Raw genomic sequence first — 25,723 nt, forward strand, 5'->3', positions numbered from 1 at the left:
ATCTTTGGGGTAAATACCCAGTAGTGCAATGGCTGGGTCATAGGGTAGCTCAATTTTTAACTTTTTAAGGGACCTCCACACTGTTTTCCAGAGTGGCTGTACCAACTTGCATTCCCACCAACAATGTAGGAGAGATCCCCTTTCTCCACATCCTCTCCAGCAATGGTTGTTTCTTGCCTTGTCAATTTTTGCCATTCTAACTGGCGTAAGGTGGTATCTTAGTATGGTTTTGATTTGAAATACAACTTTTTAAATAAATCTTTTAAATAAAACCACTTACACGGCCTCTACTCCAGGATAGGACCCATTACTAGTATACAGGTTTCCTACTACTCTTTACACTGGCATTCAGGGTCTTCTATGTCCAATATGACACCTTTCTAACTTCCAGAGTAATCTTCTGTCATTTACCACATCATATCCCCTCTCAATGAAGCACCAGACCCATTCACAGGTGCAATCTCTTCTAAAATGCTCTATTCCACCACCATGTCAACCTAGTAAAACTCTACTCATCTTGTAAGAACATATCATCAATCATCAATTCCTCTCTGAAGCCTTCTCTCAAATGTACATTGGACATATGAATAAATAAGAAGTCAATAAAATAATTCCAATGTGAAAATTTGCTTTTAAAAACAAGATTAAAGTTATTTGGAATAACATGTTTGGCATTTCCTAGTCTAGTAATTGATTTAAGACAATGATCTATAAAAATTTACCCAACAGTAAAGATAGCCAACAAAGTAATAAGAGTAGTGTTCTGGATGCCAGTTTGGTAATCTCTGCCTAAAAATGATGACCAAATGATGGATAAGATTTCCAAGGGAGAGCCTGTATTTAAAAGCAAAGAAAACCAACGGAAGAAAAATTAGCAAATCAAATAAATAAAACATATACCAAAACTCTCACAGACTCAAGAAAATTCAGAATGATACAGTTATTACTGAAAGGAAATGGCAGCAAGTTACACAGCTCTAGCTGAAGTGATCACTGCAGGGAGCAACTGATGGCTTGACTTAAATGAAATCAATCAAAAGAATGTAAACCTGGGGACAAGCAAAGGGCTGGTAAAACAACTAAGAAAAGACACTCAGGTAAAAAAAAAAAAAATTAATCTACAGCAATATGATAGTCCAGAAAAAAACAATTTAAAAAAGAAGAAGAAATGAAAAAAAAGAGAAACAAAGGAAAAGAAAGAAACTATTTCAAGAAGGAGGGCCACAACAATAAAACAAGATAAGGATACAGAAGTATCCACTGGATTTGAAACTGTGGACATCTTTGGTGACCTTAGCAACCCCAATTTCAGAGGAAGAGTGAGAAGAGAAGTGAAAAGCACTAAAGGCCGAATTAGACTTAAATATCACAGTAACAGTGTGGTACTGGCATAAAGAAAGTCAATAAAGAACCCAGAAAGAAACCTTCACCTATAGGGTCAAATGACTTTTGACAAGGGTGCCCATGGCCATTCAATGGAAAAAGAATGGTCTTTTTAATGAATGGCACTGGAAAAACTGGATATACACATGAGAAAGAATAAAGTTGGACCCTTACATTACATCCTATACAAAAATATATACATTAAAAAAATTAATTCAAAATGTATCAAAAACCGACCTATAAGACATAAAACCATAAAACTCCTAGAAAATATAGGGGGAAAGCTTCATCACACTGGATTTGGAAATTAATTTATTTTTTATTTTTTTAGATTTTATTTATTTGACAGAGAAAAAGTGCAAAGGCAGGGGGAGTGGCAGGCAGAGAGAAAGGGAGAAGCAGGCTCCCTGCTGAGCAGAGAGCCCAAGGTGGGGTCCAGTCCCAGGACTCTGGGATCATGACCTGAGCTGAAGGCAGATGCTTAATCAACTGAGCCACCCAGGCACCCCTAATTTGTCAATGATTTATTGGACACAACACCAAAGTCACAGGCACCAAAGGGAAAAACAGACAAGCTGGACTTCATGAAAATTAAAAACTATTGTCCATCAAAAGACATTGTCAGGGGTGCCTGGGTGGCTCAGTCAGTTAAGCATCTGCCTTCGGCTCAGGTCATGATCCTGGGACCCTGGGATCCCAGGATCGAGTCCCGCATCAGACTCGCCGCTCAGTAGGGAGTCTGCTTCTCCCTAGTCCTGTCCCTCACCCTGCTCGTGCTCTCTATCACTCTTTCTCTCAAATTAATTAATTAATTAATTAATTAAAATTTTTTTTTAAAAAAGACACTGTCAGTAGAGTAAAATGGCAACATATAGAATGGAAGAAAATATTTGCCAATCGTATATCTAATAAGGGATTGGGATCCGGAATATATGGAGAATACCTAAAACTCAACAACAACAAAAAAACCCAGAACAACCCAATTTAAAAATGGGCAAAACACTTGAAAAGACATTTCTCCAAAGATGTACAAATAGCTAAATGCATAAAAATATACCCAACATCATTAATCATCAGGGAAATGAAAACCAAAACCACAAGGAGATACGACCTCATACCTGTTAGGATGTCCATTATCAAAAAACAACAAACAGAAACCCAGAAGATAACAATTGTTGGTAAGAACGTGGAGAAACTGGAAATTCTGCACACTATTAGTGGTAATGTAAAATAGTGCAGCCACTACAGGAAACTGTAAGGCAGTTCCTCAAAAAATTAAAAATAGAATTACCATATGAGCCAGGAATTCCACTTTTGAGTATATACTCAGAAGAATTAAAAGGAGGGTCTCAAAGACAAATTTGGGCACCCATGTTCATAACAGCCTTATTCACAAGAACTAAAATGTGGAAGCAACACAGGTCTCCATCCAAAGATACATGGATAAGCAAAATACTGTGTATACACACAATGGAATATTATTCATATTAAAATGTATGGCAATTCTAACACATGGTACAACACAGATGAACCTTGCTAAATGAAGTAAGCCAGACACAAAAAGACAAATGCTGTATGATTTCACTTATTTGAGATACTTAGAGTAATTAAAATTACTGAGACAGAAAGGAGAATGGTGGCTACTAGAGGCTGGGGTGAGGGGGGGAATGAGGAGTTAGTGTTTAATGGATACAGAGTTTCATGTTTTTCAAGATAAAAAGAGTTCTGGAGATGGACTGTCCAACAATGTGAATGTACTAATGCCACTGAGTTATATGCTTAAAAATGGTTCGGATGGTAAATTTTATGTTATATATATTCTACCACAATTAAAAACCGAAAAAAAGTATATATATTAAGACTTCAAAACTTTGGGCCTTACATAGCATTGAAAAATTAAACCCTAAGTATCTCTATAGAGGCATAAAACTCATGTGATAACCATAATATGTATTATATTGGTTGTCACATCCGTTTTATATAGTTATATAGAGTATCCTTGAGAACTCCGGGCCTACAAAGGCAGTACATCTTTGGTAATGAGTTCCCATCCCTAGTCTGAGTATTAAACCACAAAAGATGAGAAAATAACGGCTTCCCTGGAAATAAGGACTGGCCAGTGTACTTTTAAGGTGTTCCTGGAAGAAGGGAGTGCTAATGTTATAGCCACTTCTGCTAATGTGCTTTGGAAAGGGCTGGTTCAAGGACTGTCCTTTTCTTTTATCCAGAAATAATAGGTTTATCAAAAGGAGCTCTTACTACCAACCTTGATATTGGATCATGATATTAAGAAACACCTCTCTAGGATACTTTCGCAAAAACCACCCAGAAGCCCAGCATGGCTATAGAGTGGCCAGTGACTGAGAGAGTTGGGAACTACAGGTTAATTCTTCATTCTTCTTGTCTTTTCACATAGACCATATCTTTTCCCAGGCTACAGAGACTTCGATTTCAAATTTTGTTTTATTCTTCAAAAATGTCCTACAGTCAGTTCTCATAATCATTTTCTTAAGTGGAACAAAGTTTACGGAGCGTTTATTCCATACATACCACAAAGAATGTTCTTCTTTTCTTATTTCTCTCTGAAAATACAACAATATGCATAATAAAATGATTGTTAGGCTTATATTTTCAAAATTATCGGCAGCTTACCTACTCTTTTCCCTGCTGCTGTGTTATTTCCATTCATTCCAATACCACGGGCAGACTATAATTAAAACACAAAACATCTACAGAGTAAGTTAATGAAGAACAGAAGAAAAGATCACTAAACATGAAATACTTGTATTTTTTTTTTAGATTTTATTTAAATTCAAGTTGGTTAACATATAGCGTATTACTAGCTTCAGGGGTAGAATTTAGAGATTCATCAGTTGCATAATAACACCCAGTGCTCATTCCATCAAGTGCTCTTCTTAATGCCCATCACCCAGTTACCTCATCCCCTCACCCATCTCCCCTCCAGCAACCCTCAGTTTGTTCCCTAGAGTTAAGAGACTCTTACAGTTGTATTTTATTAAGGAAATGCTGTTGGGCTTTAATTCAATTAAATTTTTAATAAAATTAATTTGGAATCTGATTCTCACATCCAGCAATACTGTACTTATTATTTTTCCTTAAAAGAATGAAATTTGATGGCATAAATAAAAGTTCTTACATGGGAAAAATTAATAAAAATATTCAGCATTAAAAATATGTCAAATATTGTTTACACAAAATTATTTTCAAATTATAGTTCTCAATTTAGGACTAAAACATTATTTAAAATTCAACTGTCAAAAATATTTTCTACAACTAGATAAACATTTTAAGAGAAATTTATGAAAAGAATTCAACCTTAGGCCTCCTTACTTATGTAAACAAAAAAAACCAAATTTTAAATATGTTGAATGATCATAAGGATGAACATACTGAAAGGCAAATACTTACGAGAAAAAAATCTGTAGGTTCTAACTGGGGAGCATTTTTCCTGAGATTTTCCTCCTGAAAATGCTGGAGGCTTGTAGACAGCCCGATTCCAGAGGTCCGAAGCCTGCCTGCTCCACGTGTGCTCTGTAAGCTATCTCTGCTTGCACTCCGGGCCAGCGAAGCAAGAAAACCTATATTATTTACACAACCAACAGGTTCTTTGGAAGCCTTGTTAGCCATTTCTGTGATATCCCGAGCCTCAACTTTAGAAATCATATCAGATCTTTTCCCGGGTGAATCAACTTTAACAGCTCGAAAGCGAGTAGTCCTAGAGAAAGAAGAATCAGTTATATTTCGAACATCCAATGACTGAAGCACATTTTGTGATGCAGAAGACTGGAGATTCCCAGACTCAAAACATTTGGACTGTCTTTGTGATTTCACCAGAGAATTACGGAGTGACATTGGTGTAGAACAGCGAAGAGGTGACAGGAGTCTATTCTTGTGAGGACTTAATTCACGGTGGTTGAGAACTGCAGTTTCTACTGATTCACCACTCAACATTCTTGCAACGTGTTTAAGATGCTGCTCTGCAGCTTTCAACCCTTTATCATCATTAGTGAGTAAGAACTCTGGATTTACCTTCTGTGTGACTTCTAGGCCACTGCTCTGTTCATCAGTGTTTCTTTCTGTAAATGTAGCAAATGAACCCACTTCAGGGAGAAGTGAGTCTTCAGTTACACATTCTTCTGAAGTTGAAAATAAAACAGTGTCATCTTCATTATTAGATGACAAATTTCCTGAAAAGTGTTTTGTCCGCCTAGGCAGGGATGGTCCAAGATGGAGAACAGAATCAGCAAGCTCTTTGTCATTTTCCAACTCCGTATGGGGTATCTGAGGTGGCAGTTTGATGCTACTATTGGAATGAGACAATGTGTTACTCTTCCAGTTATCATCTTCCTTAAGAAAATCGCTAGTGATAGATGACATGGGTCTATCAGCAGGGGGCAGAGTTGCCAAACTTGAAACTGCATTGCTGGAAGTTTCAGGTAAGTATGCATTCCCAGGAGAAGGTAAACAAGACTGCCCAATGTGGGGGAGAACCCTTAACAATCTGTGGCGAGCAGCTGCAGTGGAACTACTAGAAGGTCGAGGAGCTATAGGTGGACGAGGTTTTACCTTGACAGCTTTCTTAGGCTAAAAAAAAGAGTGAATATATAATTTCTCACAGTCATTTTATCTACCTATTAACAAAAATCAATGAAGGAAGAAAATGTTATTTACTGCAACACTGGCATTTTGATAACCTCAATTAAAAATGTCTTAAAAGATTAAAATCTTGGGGCGCCTGGGTGGCGCAGTTGTTGAGCATCTGCCTTCGGCTCAGGGCGTGATCCTGGCGTTATGGGATCGAGCCCTACATCAGGCTCCTCCGCTATGAGCCTGCTTCTTCCTCTCCCACTCCCCCTGCTTGTGTTCCCTCTCTCGCTGGCTGTCTCTATCTCTGTCAAATAAATAAATAAAATCTTAAAAAAAAAAGATTAATATCTTATGACTGAGAAGAATTTTGCTCTCTTTCTCCATTGAGGATGATTTCCTGAGAATGTTAAAGAAAACAAATTTTGTGGGGGCGCCTGGGTGGCACAGCAGTTGGGCGTCTGCCTTCGGCTCAGGGCGTGATCCCGGCGTTATGGGATCGAGCCCCACATCAGGCTCCTCCGCTGTGAGCCTGCTTCTTCCTCTCCCACTCCCCCTGCTTGTGTTCCCTCTCTCGCTGGCTGTCTCTATCTCTGTTGAATAAATAAATAAAATCTTTAAAAAAAAAAAAAAGAAAAGAAAACAAATTTTGTTTTATTTATTTTCCTCACTACTAACTATTTGTCAGAGTTCTGCTGAGAAGAAAACTCACTGATTATAGATTTGATATTGCCAACCTATTTTAGTTCCCCAACAATTTTTCCTAGTACGATGAATAAGTGTTGACTACATAGGTACTACAGAAAAAGTCAACAGGCCTAAACTGCTATCCTTGCAAAGGCCTGCTTGCAAGGTTGGCCCTTGGCTAGCTTCTGGGAACTTGTATTTCAAGATGGTTCCCACCACCCTAACTGGAAAGTGCCTAATGTGTTTGTGCAAGCAATATGGCTTATGCTAAATACCAGCTTTCCTTCTGGGATTCTGGAATTCTGGTACATGATAGGCAGAGAGTGTCTATATCAACACCCCTGATAAAACCCCTGGGGCAGAGTCTCTAACACATTTCCCCGGTAGACAATATTCTACAGTTGTGCTGATACAACTCACTGACAAAGGAATAAAGCATGTCCCATGAGACTCTTCTGGGAAAGGATTCTGGGAAGCTTGTGCGTGGTTTCCTCTGGACTTGAGCCATGAGCCTTTCCCTTTGATGATTTTACTTCATACCCCTTTGCTATAATAAATCTTAGCCATGAATGCAACTATTTGCTAGCACTATGAGTCTTCCTAGCAAATCATCAAACTGGGGAGTGGTCTAGGGTCCTCAATACACTAAATTTTAATAAAAGTATCATGATAATTCATGATGTTATGGATAAACTTAAAAATTAAGGATATGAAGCCTCAAGATACTGGCTGAAATGTGCATCAGAATGGGATGGAACACCTGAGGACCTAAACAACACTCCCAACCTAGAAATGTAGGAAAAGCCAGACAATTTAGTGGACACCAGTTGAGGCAAGAAGTAGAGGAGCTAAAATTGCAATGAAAGAAGAACCTTAGAAAGATATGTTGGCTCCTGTAGCTGCCTTTATCCTAGGGCCACTGTCTTGTCAAACTGCAATTCTCTACTCAACAAAAATATTCTGCAAAAATAAAAGTGATGACTTCTGGGCTGTAGAGATTAACAATGGTTGCCTAAATTTTCATTTTTCCATGCATCCTCCAAAAAACCATACAAATCAACAAGCAAATAAGCAAATAACACGCAAGTCATGCCTTCATCAAAACCAGGGGACAGATAAAATTAACTTCAAATTACCTATAAGGAGAAAAATACCCAAATCTAGGAGACTCATCTGCAAAGCTTATGCCTGTGGTGAGAGACAAGAAAAAGTGTTGAGCCAGAGAGGAAGGAAGGAAGGGAGTAAGACAGAGAGGGAGGGAGGAAGGGAGAGAAGAGGGAGGGAAAGAGAGGGCGAGAGGAAAGAAAAGAAGAAAGGAAGAAAAAGAGAGGTGTGAATAACCTGAGGCTGATAGAACAAAGATAAAATAAACCTTTAAAAGAGAAAATCCCACTTGATTATGAAAATACTGAAAAGAGGTTTAAGATCTAGGATATTAATATTTATTTATTTACTTATTTGTCAGAGAAAGAGGGAGAGAGGGAGGAACAGAGAGAGAGCAAGAACAAGGGAGCAGCAGGCAGAGGGAGAAGCAGGCTCCCCGCTGAGCACAGAGCCCAACATGGGACTCGATCCCAGCACGCTGGGATCATGACCTGAGCCAAAGGCAGATGCTTAACCAACTGAACCACCCAGGCATCCCAAGGTCTAGGATATTAAAACACAAGCGACTAGGAAACCAAAAGCAAGTGACCTGAAACTGTTCAGGACCTAAGGAGACAGCTTCAGGAAGACATGACTTCTGGGGGAAGAAGGAGTAAATTGAAAGTTCTCCATTAACAACTTGATAGTGAAGGTAAAGAAGGCAGCAAGAAAATGAAAGTTAGGATCCACAGACACAAAAGGGAGTCACCAAATCAGAAAACACAACAACCCAACCCTCCAATGAAAGAGTACTATTGATTTACAAAATCTGCATTTCACTACACCAAGAAAAAAAGGTGATCTTGAAATAAGAAACTTACTTCCCACACAAAATCCTCACTTTTGCCTACACACAACTGTTAATATTCCTTTGGGTAAATAAAAACAATAGGCCTACCTCGTTTTATTATACTTTGCTTTACTGAACTTTGCAGATAATTAACTTCTTTACAAATTGAAGGTTTGTGGCAACCCTGCATCAAGGAATTCTATCAAAGCCATTTTCCAACAGCATTTGCTCACTTTACGTCTCTGTGTCGCATTCTGATGATTCTCACAATATTTTAAACTTTTTCATTATTATATTTATTATGGTGATCAGTGATCTGTGATGTTCCTGCAATTGTTTTAGGGTGCCATGAACCCACCCATATAAGATGGCAAACTTAATTGTCCTATAACATTCCTGAAAGACTGAACATTTTTCAAAATACAAAAGGTAAAATAAGTAAGTTTTCGGACAAATGCTGAAAGAATCCATTGTTAGAAACCCTAAATGAAAAGAAATACTAAAAGAAATTATTCAGATGGAAGAAAATAATCCTTGAAGGAAGCGCATAACTGCAGAAAAGAATAAAGAGCAACAGAAAAGGTTAATATGTGGGTAAATATAAATAAAAATACTGGCAATATAAAACAATTGGAGAGGTTCAAAATTTCTGTAAAATTAATATGCATGACAACAATGACACAAAAGATGTTTGGATAAGTGGAGTTAGAGTTCTAGAATTCTGTCATTAACAGGAAAGTGGTAAACATCATTTTTATTGGACTTTAGCAGTCAAGGATACACATTATAATCTTCAGGGTAATCACCTGAAAAACCAGTGTAAGCACAAATACCCAGCAAAGTAATGCAGAACAAAAAACCAATAAGGAAAAAAACAGACTAATCCAAAAAAGGGCAAGGAGAGCAAAAGAAATATAGAACAGCTGGTTAAACAGAAAACAAAGATGATTAAAATCCAAATATAGCAGTAATTACACTAAATTTAAGTAAAATAAGACATGTTTGTCAGTTTAGATTAAAAAGATAATACACTGTGTGTCAACTATACTTCAATAAAAAATAAGGTAAAAAAATAATAAAGCCAACCATATACCAGTCAGAAAAGACAAATCCTAAATACAGGGACATAAAGAGATTGAAAGTAAAGGACAGAAAGAATATACGATAGAAACACAAACCAAAAGAAAGCTAGCATACCTATGTTAATAGTAGACAAAGTTGATTTTAGGATAAATGCATTACTAGAGACAAAGAAAAACATTTTATAACAATATAAATGTTAAACTACAAGACAGATACTACAATTCCTCAGATATCACACAAATTTGCATTAGAGCAAATGACAGTTTCAAAATATGTAAAATAAAAATAAACATCTAAAAGGAAAAACACAAATCTATAACAAAATAGGGAGACTTTTTAAATAAACCTCTTTCAAAAATGGACAGAAAACAGACCCCATACAAAAAAATAAGGATACAGAAGATCTGAACAACACAATAAACGATCTAATTAATACATATAGAATATTACATATAGTGACTCATTACATAGTCTTTTCAAGTGCACAAGTGGCATTTACCAATATACTTCCTCACAAATCAAACCTTAACTAATTTCAAAGGCTTGAAATCATTAAGAGTATGTTCTCTGACCACAGTGAAATTAAACTACAAATCAATAACAAAAAGGTATGAATATTCCACATGTTTGGAAACTAAGGAGGCCACTTCTAAATAAGCTATGAGTAAAAAGTAATATAAAGATTTAATGTAACCTCTATCAAAATCCAAATTACATTTTTTTCAAAAACAGAATCATCCATCCTAAAACTCATATGGAACCTCAGGGAACTCCAAATAGCCAAAACGATCTTAACAAAGAACCAAACTGTAGGTTTCTCACTTCCTGATTTCAAACTTATTACAAAGCAACAGTAATCAAAAGTATGTGGTACTCAAAAGAATGAAACTAAACCAGTACCTTACACCAAATACAAAAATAAATTTAAAATGGGGACGCCTGGGTGGCTCAGCCGGTAAGCGTCTGCCTTTGGCTCAGGTCATGATCCCAGGGTCCTGGGATCGAGTCCCACATCGGGCTCCTTACTGGGCGAGGAGACTGTTTCTCCCTCTGCCTGCTGCTCCCCCTGCTTGTGCTCTTTCTCACACAAATAAGTAAATAAAATCTTTTTTTTTAAAGATTTTATTTATTTATTTGACAGAAAGACAGCCAGCAAGAGAGGGAACACAAGCAGGGGAGTGGGAGAGGAAGAGGCAGGCTCCCAGCGGAGGAGCCCAATATGGGACTTGATTCCAGGACTCTAGGGTCACGCCCTGAGCTGGAGGCAGACGCTTAACGACTGAGCCACCCAGGTGCCCCAAGTAAATAAAATCTTTAAAAATAAATAAATTAATTAAAAATGGATTAAAGACTTGAATGTAAGACTTGAAACTATAAAACTCCTAGAAGAAAACACAGGCAATAAGCTCTTTTACAATGATCTTAGTAATATTTTGGGGGATCAGTCTCCTTAGGCAAGGGCAACAAAAGCTAAAATAAACAAATGGGATTATATCAAACTAAAAAACTTTTGCACAGTGCAGGAAATCACCAACAAAACAAAAAGGCAACCTACTGAATGGGGAAAGATATTTACAAATCATATCTCCAATAAGGGGTTAATATCCAAAATATGTTAAGAACTTACACAACTTAATATTGAACAACCAACTAACCAACCAGCTTAAAACATGGGCAGAGGACCTGAACAGACACTTTTCCAAAGAAGACATACAGAAGGCCAACAGGTACATGAGAAGATCCTCAATAACACTAATCATTGGGGAAATGCAAATCCAAACTACAGTGACATATCACTTCACATCTGTCAAATTGGCTATTACCAGAAAAATTAAAATAACAAGTATTAGCAAGGATATAGAGAAAAAGGAACCCTCATACATTTGGTGGGTCTGCTGGTATAGCCATTCTGGAAAACAGTATGGAGGTTCCTCAAAAAATTAAAAATAGGGGAGCCAGGGTGACTCAGTCACCTTAGTGTCTCACTCTTGATTTTGGCTCAGGTCATGATCTTGGGGTCCTGGAATCGAGCCCCCCATTGGGTTCTACACTCAGCAGGGGGGTTGCTTGAGGATTCTCTCTCCCTCTCCCCCTGCCCCTCCCTCCACTCATGCTCTCCCTCAAGCAAATAAATAAATCTTTAAAAAGAATTAAAAATAGAACTACCATACAATATATCAAAATTCTACTTCTGGGTACTGACCTCCTGGTAGTATTAGCCAAAAAAAAAAAAAATAAAAAATAAAATCTTGCCATTTATGACAACATGTATAGACCTTGAAGGTATTATGCTAAGTGGAATAAGTCAGACACAGAGAGACAAATGCCACATGATTTCACATATATGTGGAATCTAACAAAAAAAACCAAAAACAAATAGAGACAAACTCATAGATACAGGAAACAAACTGCTGGTTACCAGGATGGGGAGGGGTTGGGGCGGGACAAAACAGGTGAAGAGGATTAAGAGGTATAAACTTCCAGTCATAAAAGAACTAAGTCACGGTGATGTAATATACAGCATAGGAAATACAGTTAATAATATTGTAATAACTTTGTGTGGTGATAGATGGTAAGTATACTTATTCTGGGGATCATTTCATAATATATAAAAACACTGAATCACTATGATGTACACCTAAAATTAATAGGATATTGTATGTCAATTATATTTCAATAAAAAAAATAAAGGTGTGGTACTGGCATAAAGACAGACATATCGACCAATGGAACAGAGTAGACAGCCCAGAAATAAACCCTCACAAAAATGGTCAAATGACATTCAACAAAGGGGGAAAGGACAGTTTCTTCAACAAACACAACAGGGAAAATCAGATATCCACATACAAAAGAATGAAGTTGTTGTCTTACCTTATACCACATACAAAAATTAACCTAAAATGTACCAAAGATCTAAATTTAAGACCTAAAATTATAAAACTTTTAAAAGAAAACAGAAGGAAAGGCTTTATGACATTGGATTTGGCAATGATTTTTTTGGATCTGAAACCAAAAAAGTATGGACAACAAAAGTAAAAATAGATAAACTGGACTACACCTTAATTTGAAACTTTGGTGTATCAAAGGATACTACCATCAGAGTAAAAAGGCAACCTATAGGAGAAAATATTTGCAATCATACACCTCCTAATAATTTAATATCCAGAATATATTTCTAAAGAACTCTTAAACCTCAACAACAAAAACAACCTAATTCAAAAATGGGCGAAAGACTTGAATAGACATTTCTCCAAAGAAGATATACAAATGGTCAACGAGCACATGAAAAGATGCTCAACATCATTAATCTTTAAAAAATGCAAATCAAACCTGCAATGAGATATCACCTCACACCAATTAGGATGACTACTCTTTAAAAAATAACAAAATAGCAAGTGTTGGTGAGGATATGGAAAAATTGGAAACTCTCTGTACCACCAGTAGATTGTAAGATGGTACACACAACTGCTGTAGAAAACAATATGGCAATTCCTCAAAAAATTAACAATAGAATTACCATATGATCTTGATATTCTGGGCATATATTCAAAAGATTGCTCTCAAAGAGATATTTATATACCTATGTTGATAGCAGCATTCTTCACAACAGCCAAAAGGTGGAAGCAACACAAGTCTCCACTGACAGATACACAGGGAAATAATGGAATATTACTTAACCTTAAAAATATGGAAATTGGGGTGCCTGGGTGGCTCAGTCGTTAAGCATCTGCCTTTGGCTCAGGGCGTGATCCCAGCGTTCTGGGATCGAGCCCTGCATCAGGCTCCTCTGCTGGGAGCCTGCTTCTTCCTCTCCTACTCCCCCTGCTTGTGTCCCCTCTCTCGCTGGCTGTCTCTGTCAAATAAATAAATAAAATCTTAAAAAAAAATATGGAAATTGTGACATATGCTACAACATGGATGAACTATGAGGACATTGCTAATGAAATAAGTCATTCACAAAACAAAACCAAAAAAACCTGTATGATTCCACTTTATACAAGGTATCTAGAGAGTCAAATTTATAGAAACAGAGAGCAGAATTGTGGTTGCCAGGGACTGCAAGGGGGAGCAGGAAATTGGGAATTGTTTAATGAGTACAGAGTTTCAGTTTGCATGATGAAAAAGTTCTGAAGATTGATTGTGCAATAGTATGAATGTACTTAACACTACTGAACAACATGTAAACTTAAAAATGATTGATAGTAAATTTTATGTATATTTTACCACAACTAAAAACAATTTTTAAACTTTTTTTAAAAAGACTTTATTTATTTGCCAGAGAAAGAGAGCATGAGCAAAAGGAGTGGCAGGCAGAGGGAGAAGCAGGCTCCCCGCTGAGTAAGGAGCCTGATGCGGGACTTGATCCCAGGACCCTGGCATCATGACCTGAGCTGAAGGCAGATGCTTAATTGACTGAGCCACCCAGGCGTCCCTAAAAACAATTTTATAAAAAATGTTAATTATATAATCTAGGTGGTAAACGGGTGCTCACTGTAAAATTCTTTCAATTTTGCTGTATGTTAGAAAAAAATTATAGACCAATTTCTCTGATAAACAAAAGTCCTAAATACAATATTGACAAATGAAATATAAAGATATAAAAAGGAAAATTCATCACAACCAAGAGTGGTTCATTCTAAGAATGTAAGAATTATTTCATATTAAAAAAAAGTAGGGGCGCCTGGGTGGCACAGTGGTTAAGCGTCTGCCTTCGGCTCAGGGCGTGATCCCAGCATTCTGGGATCAAGCCCCACATCAGGCTCCTCCGCTATGAGCCTGCTTCTTCCTCTCCCACTCCCCTTGCTTGTGTTCCCTCTCTCGCTGGCTGTCTCTATCTCTGTCGAATAAATAAATAAAATCTTTAAAAAAAAAAAAGTAATTCACATTATCAGAATATTTTTGTTCCATGCAAAATGATTTTTAATTTCTCTTTGGATTTCTTTAACCCATCGATTACTTAGAAGTGTGCTATTTCCGACATATTAGACTTTCCAGATATCTGTTATTGATTCCTAACTTTATTCCATTATGATAAGAGAGCTTTTTTGTATGATTTGAATCTTTTCAAATTTACTGGGACTTGTTTGATAGCACACAATATGGTTTATCTTAGTAAATATTCTAATTGCACTTAACAAGAATGTATATCTGCTGTTTTCAAGTGGAACATTCTGTAAACGTCAATTAGAACAAGTAGGTTGATAGTGTTATTCAAGTCTTCTTACATCCTCTATGATTCACTAGCTTTTCTATCAATTTTTTGAGAGTGTGAGTGTAGAATTCTTCTAAAATAACTGGATTTGTCGATTTCTCTTTGTAGCTTTTGCTTTGTGTATTTTGAAGTTCTGTTATTAGATGCATAAACATTTGGACTGTGGGGAAAGAGATTTTTTCAATAGAGCTAGGTCAATTGTTCTCCACTTTGAAGAAATTATCTTTACCCTACTTCACATTACATTTTTTAAAAAAGTTTTTTTTAGATGGATTGTAAATCTAAATGAGAAAGGAACAATTACAGAGCTTTTGCAAAACTGTTTAGCATAGTGACTAAAGCTACACGTAAACCTACCCTATGACAAGTCCATTCCTAGGCTTATGCCCCAAAGAAAAGAGTGCATATGTCCACCAAAAACATGTATAAGAATATTGAAAGCATCTTCGCTGATGAAAGCCAAACACTTCAAACAACCCAAACTATCAAAAGGAGAGAAACAAACTGAAGAATAGTCATACAATGGAATAGTACATAGCAGTAAAAAAAGAATGAACTGATACCCACAACATGGATGATTTACAAAAGTATGATGTTGGGCAAAAGAAACCAGACCAAAAAAAACAAACAAAAGAAAGGGGATATTTATTTACACAAAGTTCAACGACTGGTAAAACTAATTTATGGTGACAAGTGTAAGAACAGTAGTTATTTCTGGGAGTAGGGATAGGTTATAAGGAAACCTGGTCCTATTTTAATCTGGGTTGTACCTACATGAGTGTATATAAGTGTAAAAATTCATGAAGCTGTATATTAAGGATCTCTGAACCTTATTATATGTATATATTATACTTCAAGAAAGAAAAAGGGATTAGCTATTAATAGAGTGAAAAGCAAAGTAACAGAGTAGTGGTGTGTGTGTATGTGTGTGATAAAGGATTTATATCCAGAATATATAAAGATAAAAAAAAACAATAAGCAAAAAACATACCACTGAATAGAAAAATGTCCAAGAGATCTGAACATGCATTTTATAAAAAGGGATATCCAAATACCCAATAAACATGGGAAAGGTGCTCAACCTCATCAGTGAGAGGAATACAAATTCAAACTACAATGTCAGACCACTACACATCAACCAGAAATGACGAAAATAAAAAAGAAGGATCATACCAAATGCTGGTTAAGACTATGTGAAAGCCCTCTCTCATTCACTACTGGACAGAATGTAACTTGGTTCAATTACTTTGGAATCCCTTTGGAAAACTGACAATATCTAGTAAAGCTAAACACAGGTATACTCCTTACCAAAGCCCAAATAGAGGAGATATCTATAATAAGCAAATATTAACAGAGCATTTCAAAAAGTAATTATTGCAAGATTAAGATTAGACTATTTTTTTATTATCCTTCTTAGCACTAGGGCTATGAAATTTTTAAAAAACAATGAATTATTTTAAGTGCAGTATATCACAGATGCATTGGTGGCCTAAAAAAAAAAAACAATTCATCACTTTTAACATCTCAATAAATAACTGAGGCCAGAAACTTGAAATGAACAATATTTTATAAATAATTTGTTTTCACAATTACCAACAAACCTCAGTGCTGTAAGCCCTGCAGGGACAAACTAGAGAAGAGCCTGGCCAAATGCCAACAGCTTCACCTTTTTACTGAGATTCATGTTCTCCATCTTAGCCTTCAGCAGCTTCATCTTATTCATAGTTATTGAATTTTCAATTATCTGTTGCCCAGAAGGGGAAGGCTCAATTTCTTCATCTTCATCCGTATACAAATTATACACAGAACCACCACTGCAAAGAAAGCAATAATTACTACTGAGATATTTCGGATACCTGCTCGATGACTAAAAATATGTGCAACAGAAACTATACAGATGCTGCTAATGATAAAAGAATAAATCTTGTCGATGTAAATTCAAGGCAAATGTATTTCAAAAAATATATTTCTTACAAGAAAAAAATAAAAATGGATAAATACCATGACCTAGCATCACTGACAATCTAGCACAGCTGAGCTTTCCTGAAGTCAGTATACCCCAGGTGAGGGTCTTATGGCACCTACTACCTCACTTCCACAGAAGCAAAGTCCATCTTCACAAAAATGCACTGAGTTCGTCTCATCAACCAAGGCTGATAATTGTGAAACCTAGACCACAGGCAGATCAGAATTCCATTTAACCATAATGAAAAGAAATTGACACAGAAGTCCAGATTTTTATTCATCTTGAGAGGATTTTCACTAAAAAAGAACTCACACAGGTGTTAACAGAACATTATCTATTCTTAAAGAACAATGAAAAAATAAGAATAACGGGATTTTTTTCAGTGTTTGGAAATGTAACCACCTAGAACAGCATGTATTTTAAAATGAAAAAAAGAAACCCCAGTTAAGTCATGACACAAATTATATTATACATGTAAAACATCTGAATTACTGATTGGTCACCATGACATTTATTCATACCTTAACATAATTATTATTTGGAACCCCTCTCTTTGACTGCATAATATAATGGCACTTATCACACTGTCCTCATATTTATACTTATATGTCTATCTTTCCTTCTCACTTCCCCATAGGTAAGCAAGGTGAAAGCAGATATTAAGCCTTATTCATCATCTTAGTCTCAGCACCTGGCACAGTGCTTGGCACATAGCCAATAAATGTTTGTTGAACTGAACATAAACAATAGTGAAATTTCACTCAGCTTTTTCATAATAGTAAAATTGCAATAGTAAAGGTTTGGGAAAAACACAAGTTCAGCATATTTATAGCAAGACTAAGATTTTAAATAGAACAGACTAAGTTAAGTATTGGTCACCATATCTGATTTACTTATAGAAAAACTAAAGTATGTATCTCTGCTAAAGCATTAACAAAATTTCCTGTTCTATATGGTTATAAGAAATGGAAACAATCTAGAATAGCCTTAAACAATAAGGGCATATTCCGTAACACTTCTGAAGCACATACTACCACCACACAAAGGCAAAGTAGATAATGGATAGGCCCATTCTTAAAACTTTACATGGCGGAAATGACATGCTGAAATCATATACTGACTATATGCACAGCAGGTATGGGCATCAGAAGGACTGATAGCGGGAATATGTCTCCATAAGCAATTTAGTCCCTAGTGTTTGACTTGTGACCATCACTTCTATCTACTGCAGATGCCTACCACAGTATGAAAACTGCCATACAGGAATACACTAAATTAATACTGCTATCGTTTACTGAATGCTACCCTGCCAGATCCTTTTTACATGCTATTTCTACTCCTCACAAAAATGATATAAGGTGATATTGTATCTCATTTTATAAATGAAGAAACTGCAGCTAAGAGAGGTTTTTCTAAACCTGTAAATGGTGGACTGAAGATTCAAATCCCGGGCTTCCAAAATCTATTCTTTAAACAATTTCCTGTTGCTCCCTCAGGCACCAAACAACAGACTTTACTGCATCATGCTTATGAACCCAAATAAGTGACAGAACTTACAGTATGTGACGGCTCGTCTTGAAGTTAACTATACCTGAAAAGGAGGGATGAGTGGAGATTTTTGCCAGTTCACCCTTGAAGTTGAAAGGAATGAGTCAAGTATATTCTATCCTTGGTCATCTTGCAGTATTTTAAGTACTTCTCTCATACATCCTATGGTTATTTTAACTTTAAATACCCCTAGCTGAATACCGAAAGAGGTTTCTGACTCAACTTTCCTGTCATAAAAAATTGGTCCTTTAGGGGGCGCCTGGGTGGCACAGCGGTTAAGCGTCTGCCTTCGGCTCAGGGCGTGATCCCGGCGTTCCGGGATCGAGTCCCACATCGGGCTCCTCCGCTAGGAGCCTGCTTCTTCCTCTCCCACTCCCCCTGTTTGTGCTCCCTCTCGCTGGCTGTTTCTATCTCTGTCGAATAAATAAATAAATAAAATCTTTAAAAAAAAAAAATTGGTCCTTTAATGTTTTCACACTGGAAAACAGTGTGTCTGTGTGCATGTGCTTGCGTGCACACGTGTATGTATATATGTGTATTTTTAAAAGTACAATCATGATAACTATTTTGATGGATGCATTTTTGAGGATAAAAACACACTTTTAAGTTCACTTAATTTTTTTCAAAGAACATTACCATGTTTTCTCTCATAAAACAGATTTAGGAGATCAGTTAAAAACCAATCAATTTTTTTCAAAATGGAAAAATGTAACTAGACTAGAATAACATAGTAATTTATAAACTTAATCCATAAATATCTTTTTTTGTATTTAAGTATTCTAAATATTTTCTTAAGTTTCTAGATATTTTCTTGAATGCTATATTTAACTTTCCCTAAATCTTTTAATCTAATAATGTAATTACAGAACAAAAAGATGGGCAAATGAATATTTATTCCAACATGACTACTGTTCATCCAGAAGCCAAGTACTCACATGACTTTCATAGACAAGTTACCATTTAACTACAACTGTCTTGCGTTGCCTCCTTTTATTTCTTCCCACTTTAAAAAGCAGTAAGGTGGCATGATTAACTATAAAGATTTAAGGCTAAAAATGACTGATACTAGATTTTGTATCAGAACGAGTTAAATTAGCACCCATTCTCCCTGTTTCCTCCCCAGAGTAGGAGTTGGTAAACTATGACCACAGGCCAAGTTCAGTCTACCACTTATTTGTGTGTGGTCCACAAGAACAGTTTTGAGACTTTTAAATAGCTGAAAAAATCAAAATAATAATATTTCATAATGTTAAACTATATCAAATTCACATTTGTGTCCATAAATAAAAAGCTTAATTGAAACATTGCCACACTCACTTGATCACATATTACAGATGGCTGCTTTTACACTACAATGGAAGAGCTGAGTAGCCACATTAGAACTGTATGCAGCTCTCTCACTGCTTTGCCCTGTGGCTTGGCACACTACAAAGCACAGGGGCACAATCATAATTCAACAGCATTTGAGTGCCATATGTATCGTCGTACCATGACGTTGACACACACACACTCCCAACATGTCAAAACAAGAAGAGTGGACCTTGAATGCTGCAGTTTAAAAAAGGGGGGGGGGGAGGAACGCCTGGATGGCTCAGTTGGTTGAGCATCTGCCTTTGGCTCAGGTAATGATCCCAGGGCCCTGGGAGCGAGCCCCACATCAGGCTCTTTGCTCAAAGGGGAGCCTGCTTCTCCCTTTGCCACCCCCCCATCTCTCATGAATCAATAAATAAAATCTTTTAAAAAATAAAGTAAAATAGAACAACAACAAGACAAACGCCGCAGTTTTAAGGCACAGTAGAGAGTGAATTATTTTACTGTCAATTACATGGCAAAGCACTGTGTTCATTATGCAGTGACCCTATGGCTATGCTAAAGAAAAACAACTTATTTGGATACTACCAGACTAAGAACTCATCATACTATTGCCAACTTGCAGGAAAGTGTCAGAAAAACTGCAAACATTTTACATGGAATATCTCATCAAAGTAGAATTTCTTCACAAAAAGAAAAAGTGAAAATGAGACTGCAACCAAAATAAGTTTCCAAGTGGCTAATTTACTAGCTAGCAAGAAAATCTGTTGGCCAACAGTGAATTAATTAAACTGTGCTTGATCACGGCAACTGAAGAAATGTGTCCAGAGAAAATAAATTTGTTTAAATAAAGACTACCCCTTGGCAAGAACAATTTCTTGAAGAATTGATAACAATGGATCTATAAAGAACTTCTCAAACTCAATACACGAGAAACAAACAATCGAATCAAAAAATGGGCAGAAGATATTAACAGACATTTTTCCAATGAAGACATACAAATGGCTAATAGACACATGAAAAAATGTTCAAAATCATTAGCCATCAAGGAAATTCAAATCAAAACCACACTGAGATATCACCTTACGCCAGTTAGAATGGCAAAAATTGACAAGGCAAGAAACAAGAAATGTTGGAGAGGATGTGGAGAAAGGGGATCCCTCCTACATTGTTGGTGGGAATGCAAGTTGGTACAGCCACTCTGGAAAACAGTGTGGAGGTTCCTCAAAAAGTTAAAAATAGAACTACCCTATGATCCAGCTATTGCACTACTGGGTGTTTACCCCAAAGATACAGACATAGTGAAGAGAAGGGCCATATGCACCCCAATGTTCATAGCAGCATTGTCCACAATAGCTAAATTGTGGAAGGAAATGAGATGCCCTTCAACAGATGACTGGATTAAGAAGATGGAGTCCATGTATACAATGGAATATTACTCAGCTAACAGAAGGAACGATTTCTCAACATTTGCAGCAACATGGACGGGACTGGAGGAGATTATGCTAAGTGAAATAAGTCAAGCAGAGAAAGACAATTATCATATGGTTTCACTCATTTATGGAACATAAGAAATAGCAGGGAGATCAGTAGAAGGAAGGGAAGAATGAAGGAGGGGTAAACAGAAGGGGGAATGAACCACGAGAGACTATGGACTCTGGGAAACAAACTGAGGGCTTAGGAGGCAAGGGGGGTGGGGGATTGGGGTAGGCCAGTGACAGGTATTAAGGAGGGCACGTATGGCATGGAGCACTGGGTATTATACACAAATAATGAATCATGGAACACTACATCAAAAACTAATGATGTACTGTATGGTGACTAACATAATAAAAAATTAAAAATTAAATAAATGAATAAATAAATAAATAACAATGGAAGCAACAATAATAGTCAAACAACAAGGCAATGATTTGGAGTTCTGTTCCTTGCCTTTTGATGAGTCGACATAAGTCATTGGTACACTTCAGCTGTTTTTGTTTATCAGGGCATCAATACCAACTTTTGAAGTTACTGAAGAATGAAGCCCTTATGAACGGTCTGCATGAAACAACTACAGGTAAGAAGATTTTCAAATGAGTTGCTAAGACACTAATTCAGTACAATCAAGGGAAATCTCCTACAAGTGATGGAGTAAAAATATGTGTGGAACAGAAAAAAAAACAGCTGGACAAATTTACAAAGCTAATGAAAACCTAAGGTGTTAAAAGGCTATGGTTGTGATGAGCGCTGGGTGTTATACGTAACTAATTATTGAACACTACATCAAAAACTAAAGATGTACTATACAGTGGCTAACTGAACATAATTTTAAAAAAAGGCTATGGTTACTCGCTGTATTATTCATCAGCAGGTATTCAGGGGTAAATATCTGAATCTATTATATATTCTTGAACCAGCAGTGTCAACAGCAAACTTTTTTGGTTCATGGACTTAGCCATCAGTTCAATGTCTTGACTATAATAGTTTTATCAGGATTCTTTTAAGTTCAGGGCTAACATGGAATTTTTCTGAACAAGAAGAATCACCTTTACCTGAATGCCTTTGAAAATTAGTTTTTGCTGTGGACTTAATGTTTCTTACTGAATTCCACCTAAAATTATAAGGCAAAACAGTGATCCTATAAGAAACTTACACTGCAGTAATATCATTCTGATTATTACTTTGAACATTCAATATTACTTTGAATCACATGTAACAGCATGCTTTCAAAAGTTTTTAAAAAAGCAAGAACATTCCCACACAAATTTACAGGGGGCATATTTTCTAAATTCCCAGCAGTGTTTTAATACCTCGTTGCAAGTTAAAGGCAATTTCTGTATTTCAAAATCTATTTAAATGCGCAATTGAGGAGCTCCACATATCCTGATGTGATTAATATGCAGTGTAATGCCATGCTAAAGGCAAACAGCAAGAAGACACTGTAACAGAATTCTATAAATGCCTTCCAAGCAATGAATATGCTCAATTAAAATCATATGCTTATGGACTGGTATCAGTACTTGGCAACGTCTATGTGAAAAAAATTTTTCAAAGATAAAATACATAAAATCTCATTACAAATCCATATTAACAGATGAACTTTTGCAACTGATTGTGCAAACGTGATAGGCAACACTAGCTTGCAACCTCAATTATGTAAAATATTACCCCCCAAAAAAGCATTCAGTTCTCTTTCATGGATCCAAATTATACACACACACACACACAAGTACTCAATTATTACTTTTTAATTTTTTTAAGAGAGTGCGTGTGAACCTGCACCCATGCATGTACACACAAGGTGGAGGAAGGGGCAGAGGGAGAAGAAGAGAGAGAATCGTAAGCAGCCTGGAGCCCAACACAGGGCTCGATCTCAAAATTCTGAGATCATGACTTGAGCCCAAATCAAGAGTTGGTCACTTAACCAACTGAGCCACCCAGATGCCCCTCAATTATTATTATTGCATTTTGAATTTTGTCAGTAAAAATTCTGTGGAAATTCTTCTCTCTTGTTATGTAAGTACCTACCCAGGATCCTTGATTTTATTTCTTGGCCTGAAAATCCTAAAATAGTTACTAATTGGCGTTTACAAAAAAATTTTGCTGCCTCCTATTATAGAGTAAGAAAGACTGTCCTACAAGAGTCAAGATAAATGTCATTCAAGGTATGGCCAGAAAAGGTTTTCTACTCTTCTTTCTCACCCACCCCTATCCCTTGTGCAATTCTGGTGGGTGAAAAGAAAGGAAGAGAAAAGTTAAAAAAAAAATGTATCTTGAGAGGAACAATACAATTTTAATTGAAATCCTCAGCAACATTTGGGCTATAGAAGCTGGCTGAGGACAAACTGAGGTAAAAGGAGAAAATGACATTTCAAGCAAAGGGTAAAAGATGTACGAAAACACGGCATAATGAAGGAGAGCTGAAAAATGGATGATGACAGGTTATAAAGGACCTTACATGCAAAGCTAAGGAGCTTAGATTTTCTCCTTTAGGAAAAGGGAACCAGAAGAGGATGTTCAAAGGAAGGAAACCAAAACAACAGTGAGCCAGCATATGGGGGGACTGGTATGAAAAATTCTATTCATGGTCTAAGTAAGAGGCCCTGGATTAAGGCTGCAGCCCTCATTACTCTCTCTTCGCTACATCTGGCCTACGTGGTTGTGGTTACTATATAGTTACTACTACACTTTGTAGTAACCAGATCCTAACAAGTCAGAGTCAATAGTCAACATCCATTTGTCACAGTCAGCTCTCAAAGAATGAGTCTAATCCTTTTTCTACATAACTTGTGGTGGGCAGAATCCAAAGGAATTCCCATGATTCCCAATGCCTGGTGCTCTTATCGTGTATACTCCCCAACACTTGACTGTAAAAATGACCTAGGACTTGTTTCTAGTCAACACAATATGGCAAAAGCTATTTTTCAGATGTAATTTAGACCCCAAATCAGTTGATTCTGAGTTAATCAAAAGGGAGCTGAAGGCAGCCTTTAGGCAAAAGCCAGAAAAAAACCCAGGGCCCTCAGTCATACAACTGCCAGGAAATGAATTACACCAACAACATGAATGAGCTTGGAAGTAGATTCTATCAAGCTCTCATATAAGAGCACATCTTTGCCAACACCTCGACTGCAGTTTTGGGAGACCCAGAGCAGAGCACCCAGCTAAACTGTGACCAGACTCCTGAGCCACAGAAACTATTTTCCAGACTACGAGTTATTTTTTCTACAATTTTTTTTCTACTAGTTTTATATATTGTAGGATTGTATTTAGGCGCTCGTACCACCAAAGGACCCCCATATAGCCAAAGCAATCTAGAGAAAGAAGAAGAAACCTGGAGGTATCACAGTCTCAGATTTCAAGATACACTATAAAGCTATATTAATCAAAACAGTATGGTACCGACACTGAAATAGACACATAGATCAATGGAACAGAATAGAGAGCCCAGAAATAAACCCATGCTTATATGGTCAAGTAATCTACAACAAAGGAGACAAAAATATACAATGGGGGAAAAGACAGTCTCTTCAATAAATGATGCTAGGAAAATGGGACAACTACATGCAAAAAAAAAAAGAAAAGAAACTAGACCACTTTCTTATACTATACACAAAAATAGACTCAAAAGGAGTTAAAGACCTAAATGTGAGGCCCGAAACCATAAAATATTCATAGAAGAAAACACAGGCAGTAGTTTCTTTGGCGTCACCCTTAGCAAAATGTTTCTAAATATGTTTCCTCTGGCAAGGGAAACAAAAGCAAAAATAAATTATTGGGACTATACTAAAATAAAAAGCTTTTGTACAGCAAAGGAAATCTATGACAAAATGAAAAGGCAACCTACTGAATGGGAGAAAATATTTGCAAATGATATAACCAATGAGGGGTTAGTATCCAAAATATATAAAGAACTTACACTATTCAACCCAAAAAAACCCCACAACTAATCTGATTAAATTTAGTTACTGGTAATACCTTTCCTTCCTTGGTCTGCTTGGAGAACTCCTACTCCCCTTTTAAGGTCACTTCTTCTCAGAGTTTGTCCCTAACTCCCCACCTTTCAGGCAAAATGAAAGCCTTCTTATCTGGTTTTCCAGAGATGTTGATATAACAATTGGCAAGAATATATTATAGATACTGGTTAGAGCAGATTGCACGTTCCACAAAGGGAGGGACATTCATCTTTGTAAGCCAGTACTAGTGTACAGCCTGGCTACAAAGTTCATTAAGTGTTTGGTGGCTTAAAGCGAAAGAATCAAAGTAAGACAGAGTACAAAGAAACTTACAGATGACTTGTCTTATTTTTTAATTGTTCTATTGCCTAGCTAGTACCTTTAAAAGATGTTTCCTTCTGAGTTTAGAATCAATTTAACAACTCCTCTTCCTTTTACAGAGCAGGAAAACAAGACCAGAGAAGTAAAGAGCTTTATGTGCCTTTAAGCAGTAGAGTTAAATTTTGAAAAAAAACCTAGCAAATCTAGGTTCAACCCTATAATGCCAACGTTGTACA

General features: G+C 36.6%; 1 protein-coding gene across 2 annotated transcripts in view; it reads right to left on the minus strand.

Annotated features, from left to right (window-relative positions):
• The window catches only part of ZFAND4 (zinc finger AN1-type containing 4), a 78,690-nt gene that overhangs the window by 4,812 nt on the left and 48,155 nt on the right, over positions 1-25,723 (minus strand). For both annotated transcript variants that reach the window (XM_045809934.2, XM_045809935.2), the window contains 3 exons: positions 16,570-16,717; positions 4,813-5,988; positions 4,036-4,090 (listed from right to left, as the gene is read on the minus strand). In XM_045809934.2, coding sequence (XP_045665890.1) covers positions 4,036-4,090; positions 4,813-5,988; positions 16,570-16,717 — 1,379 coding nt within the window. The remainder of the gene's footprint in view (positions 1-4,035; positions 4,091-4,812; positions 5,989-16,569; positions 16,718-25,723) is intronic.

Source organism: Ursus americanus, chromosome 6, assembly GCF_024610735.1.
Source record: "Ursus americanus isolate L20-20 chromosome 6, mUrsAme1.1.p, whole genome shotgun sequence".
NCBI classification, from domain to species: Eukaryota; Metazoa; Chordata; class Mammalia; order Carnivora; family Ursidae; genus Ursus; species Ursus americanus.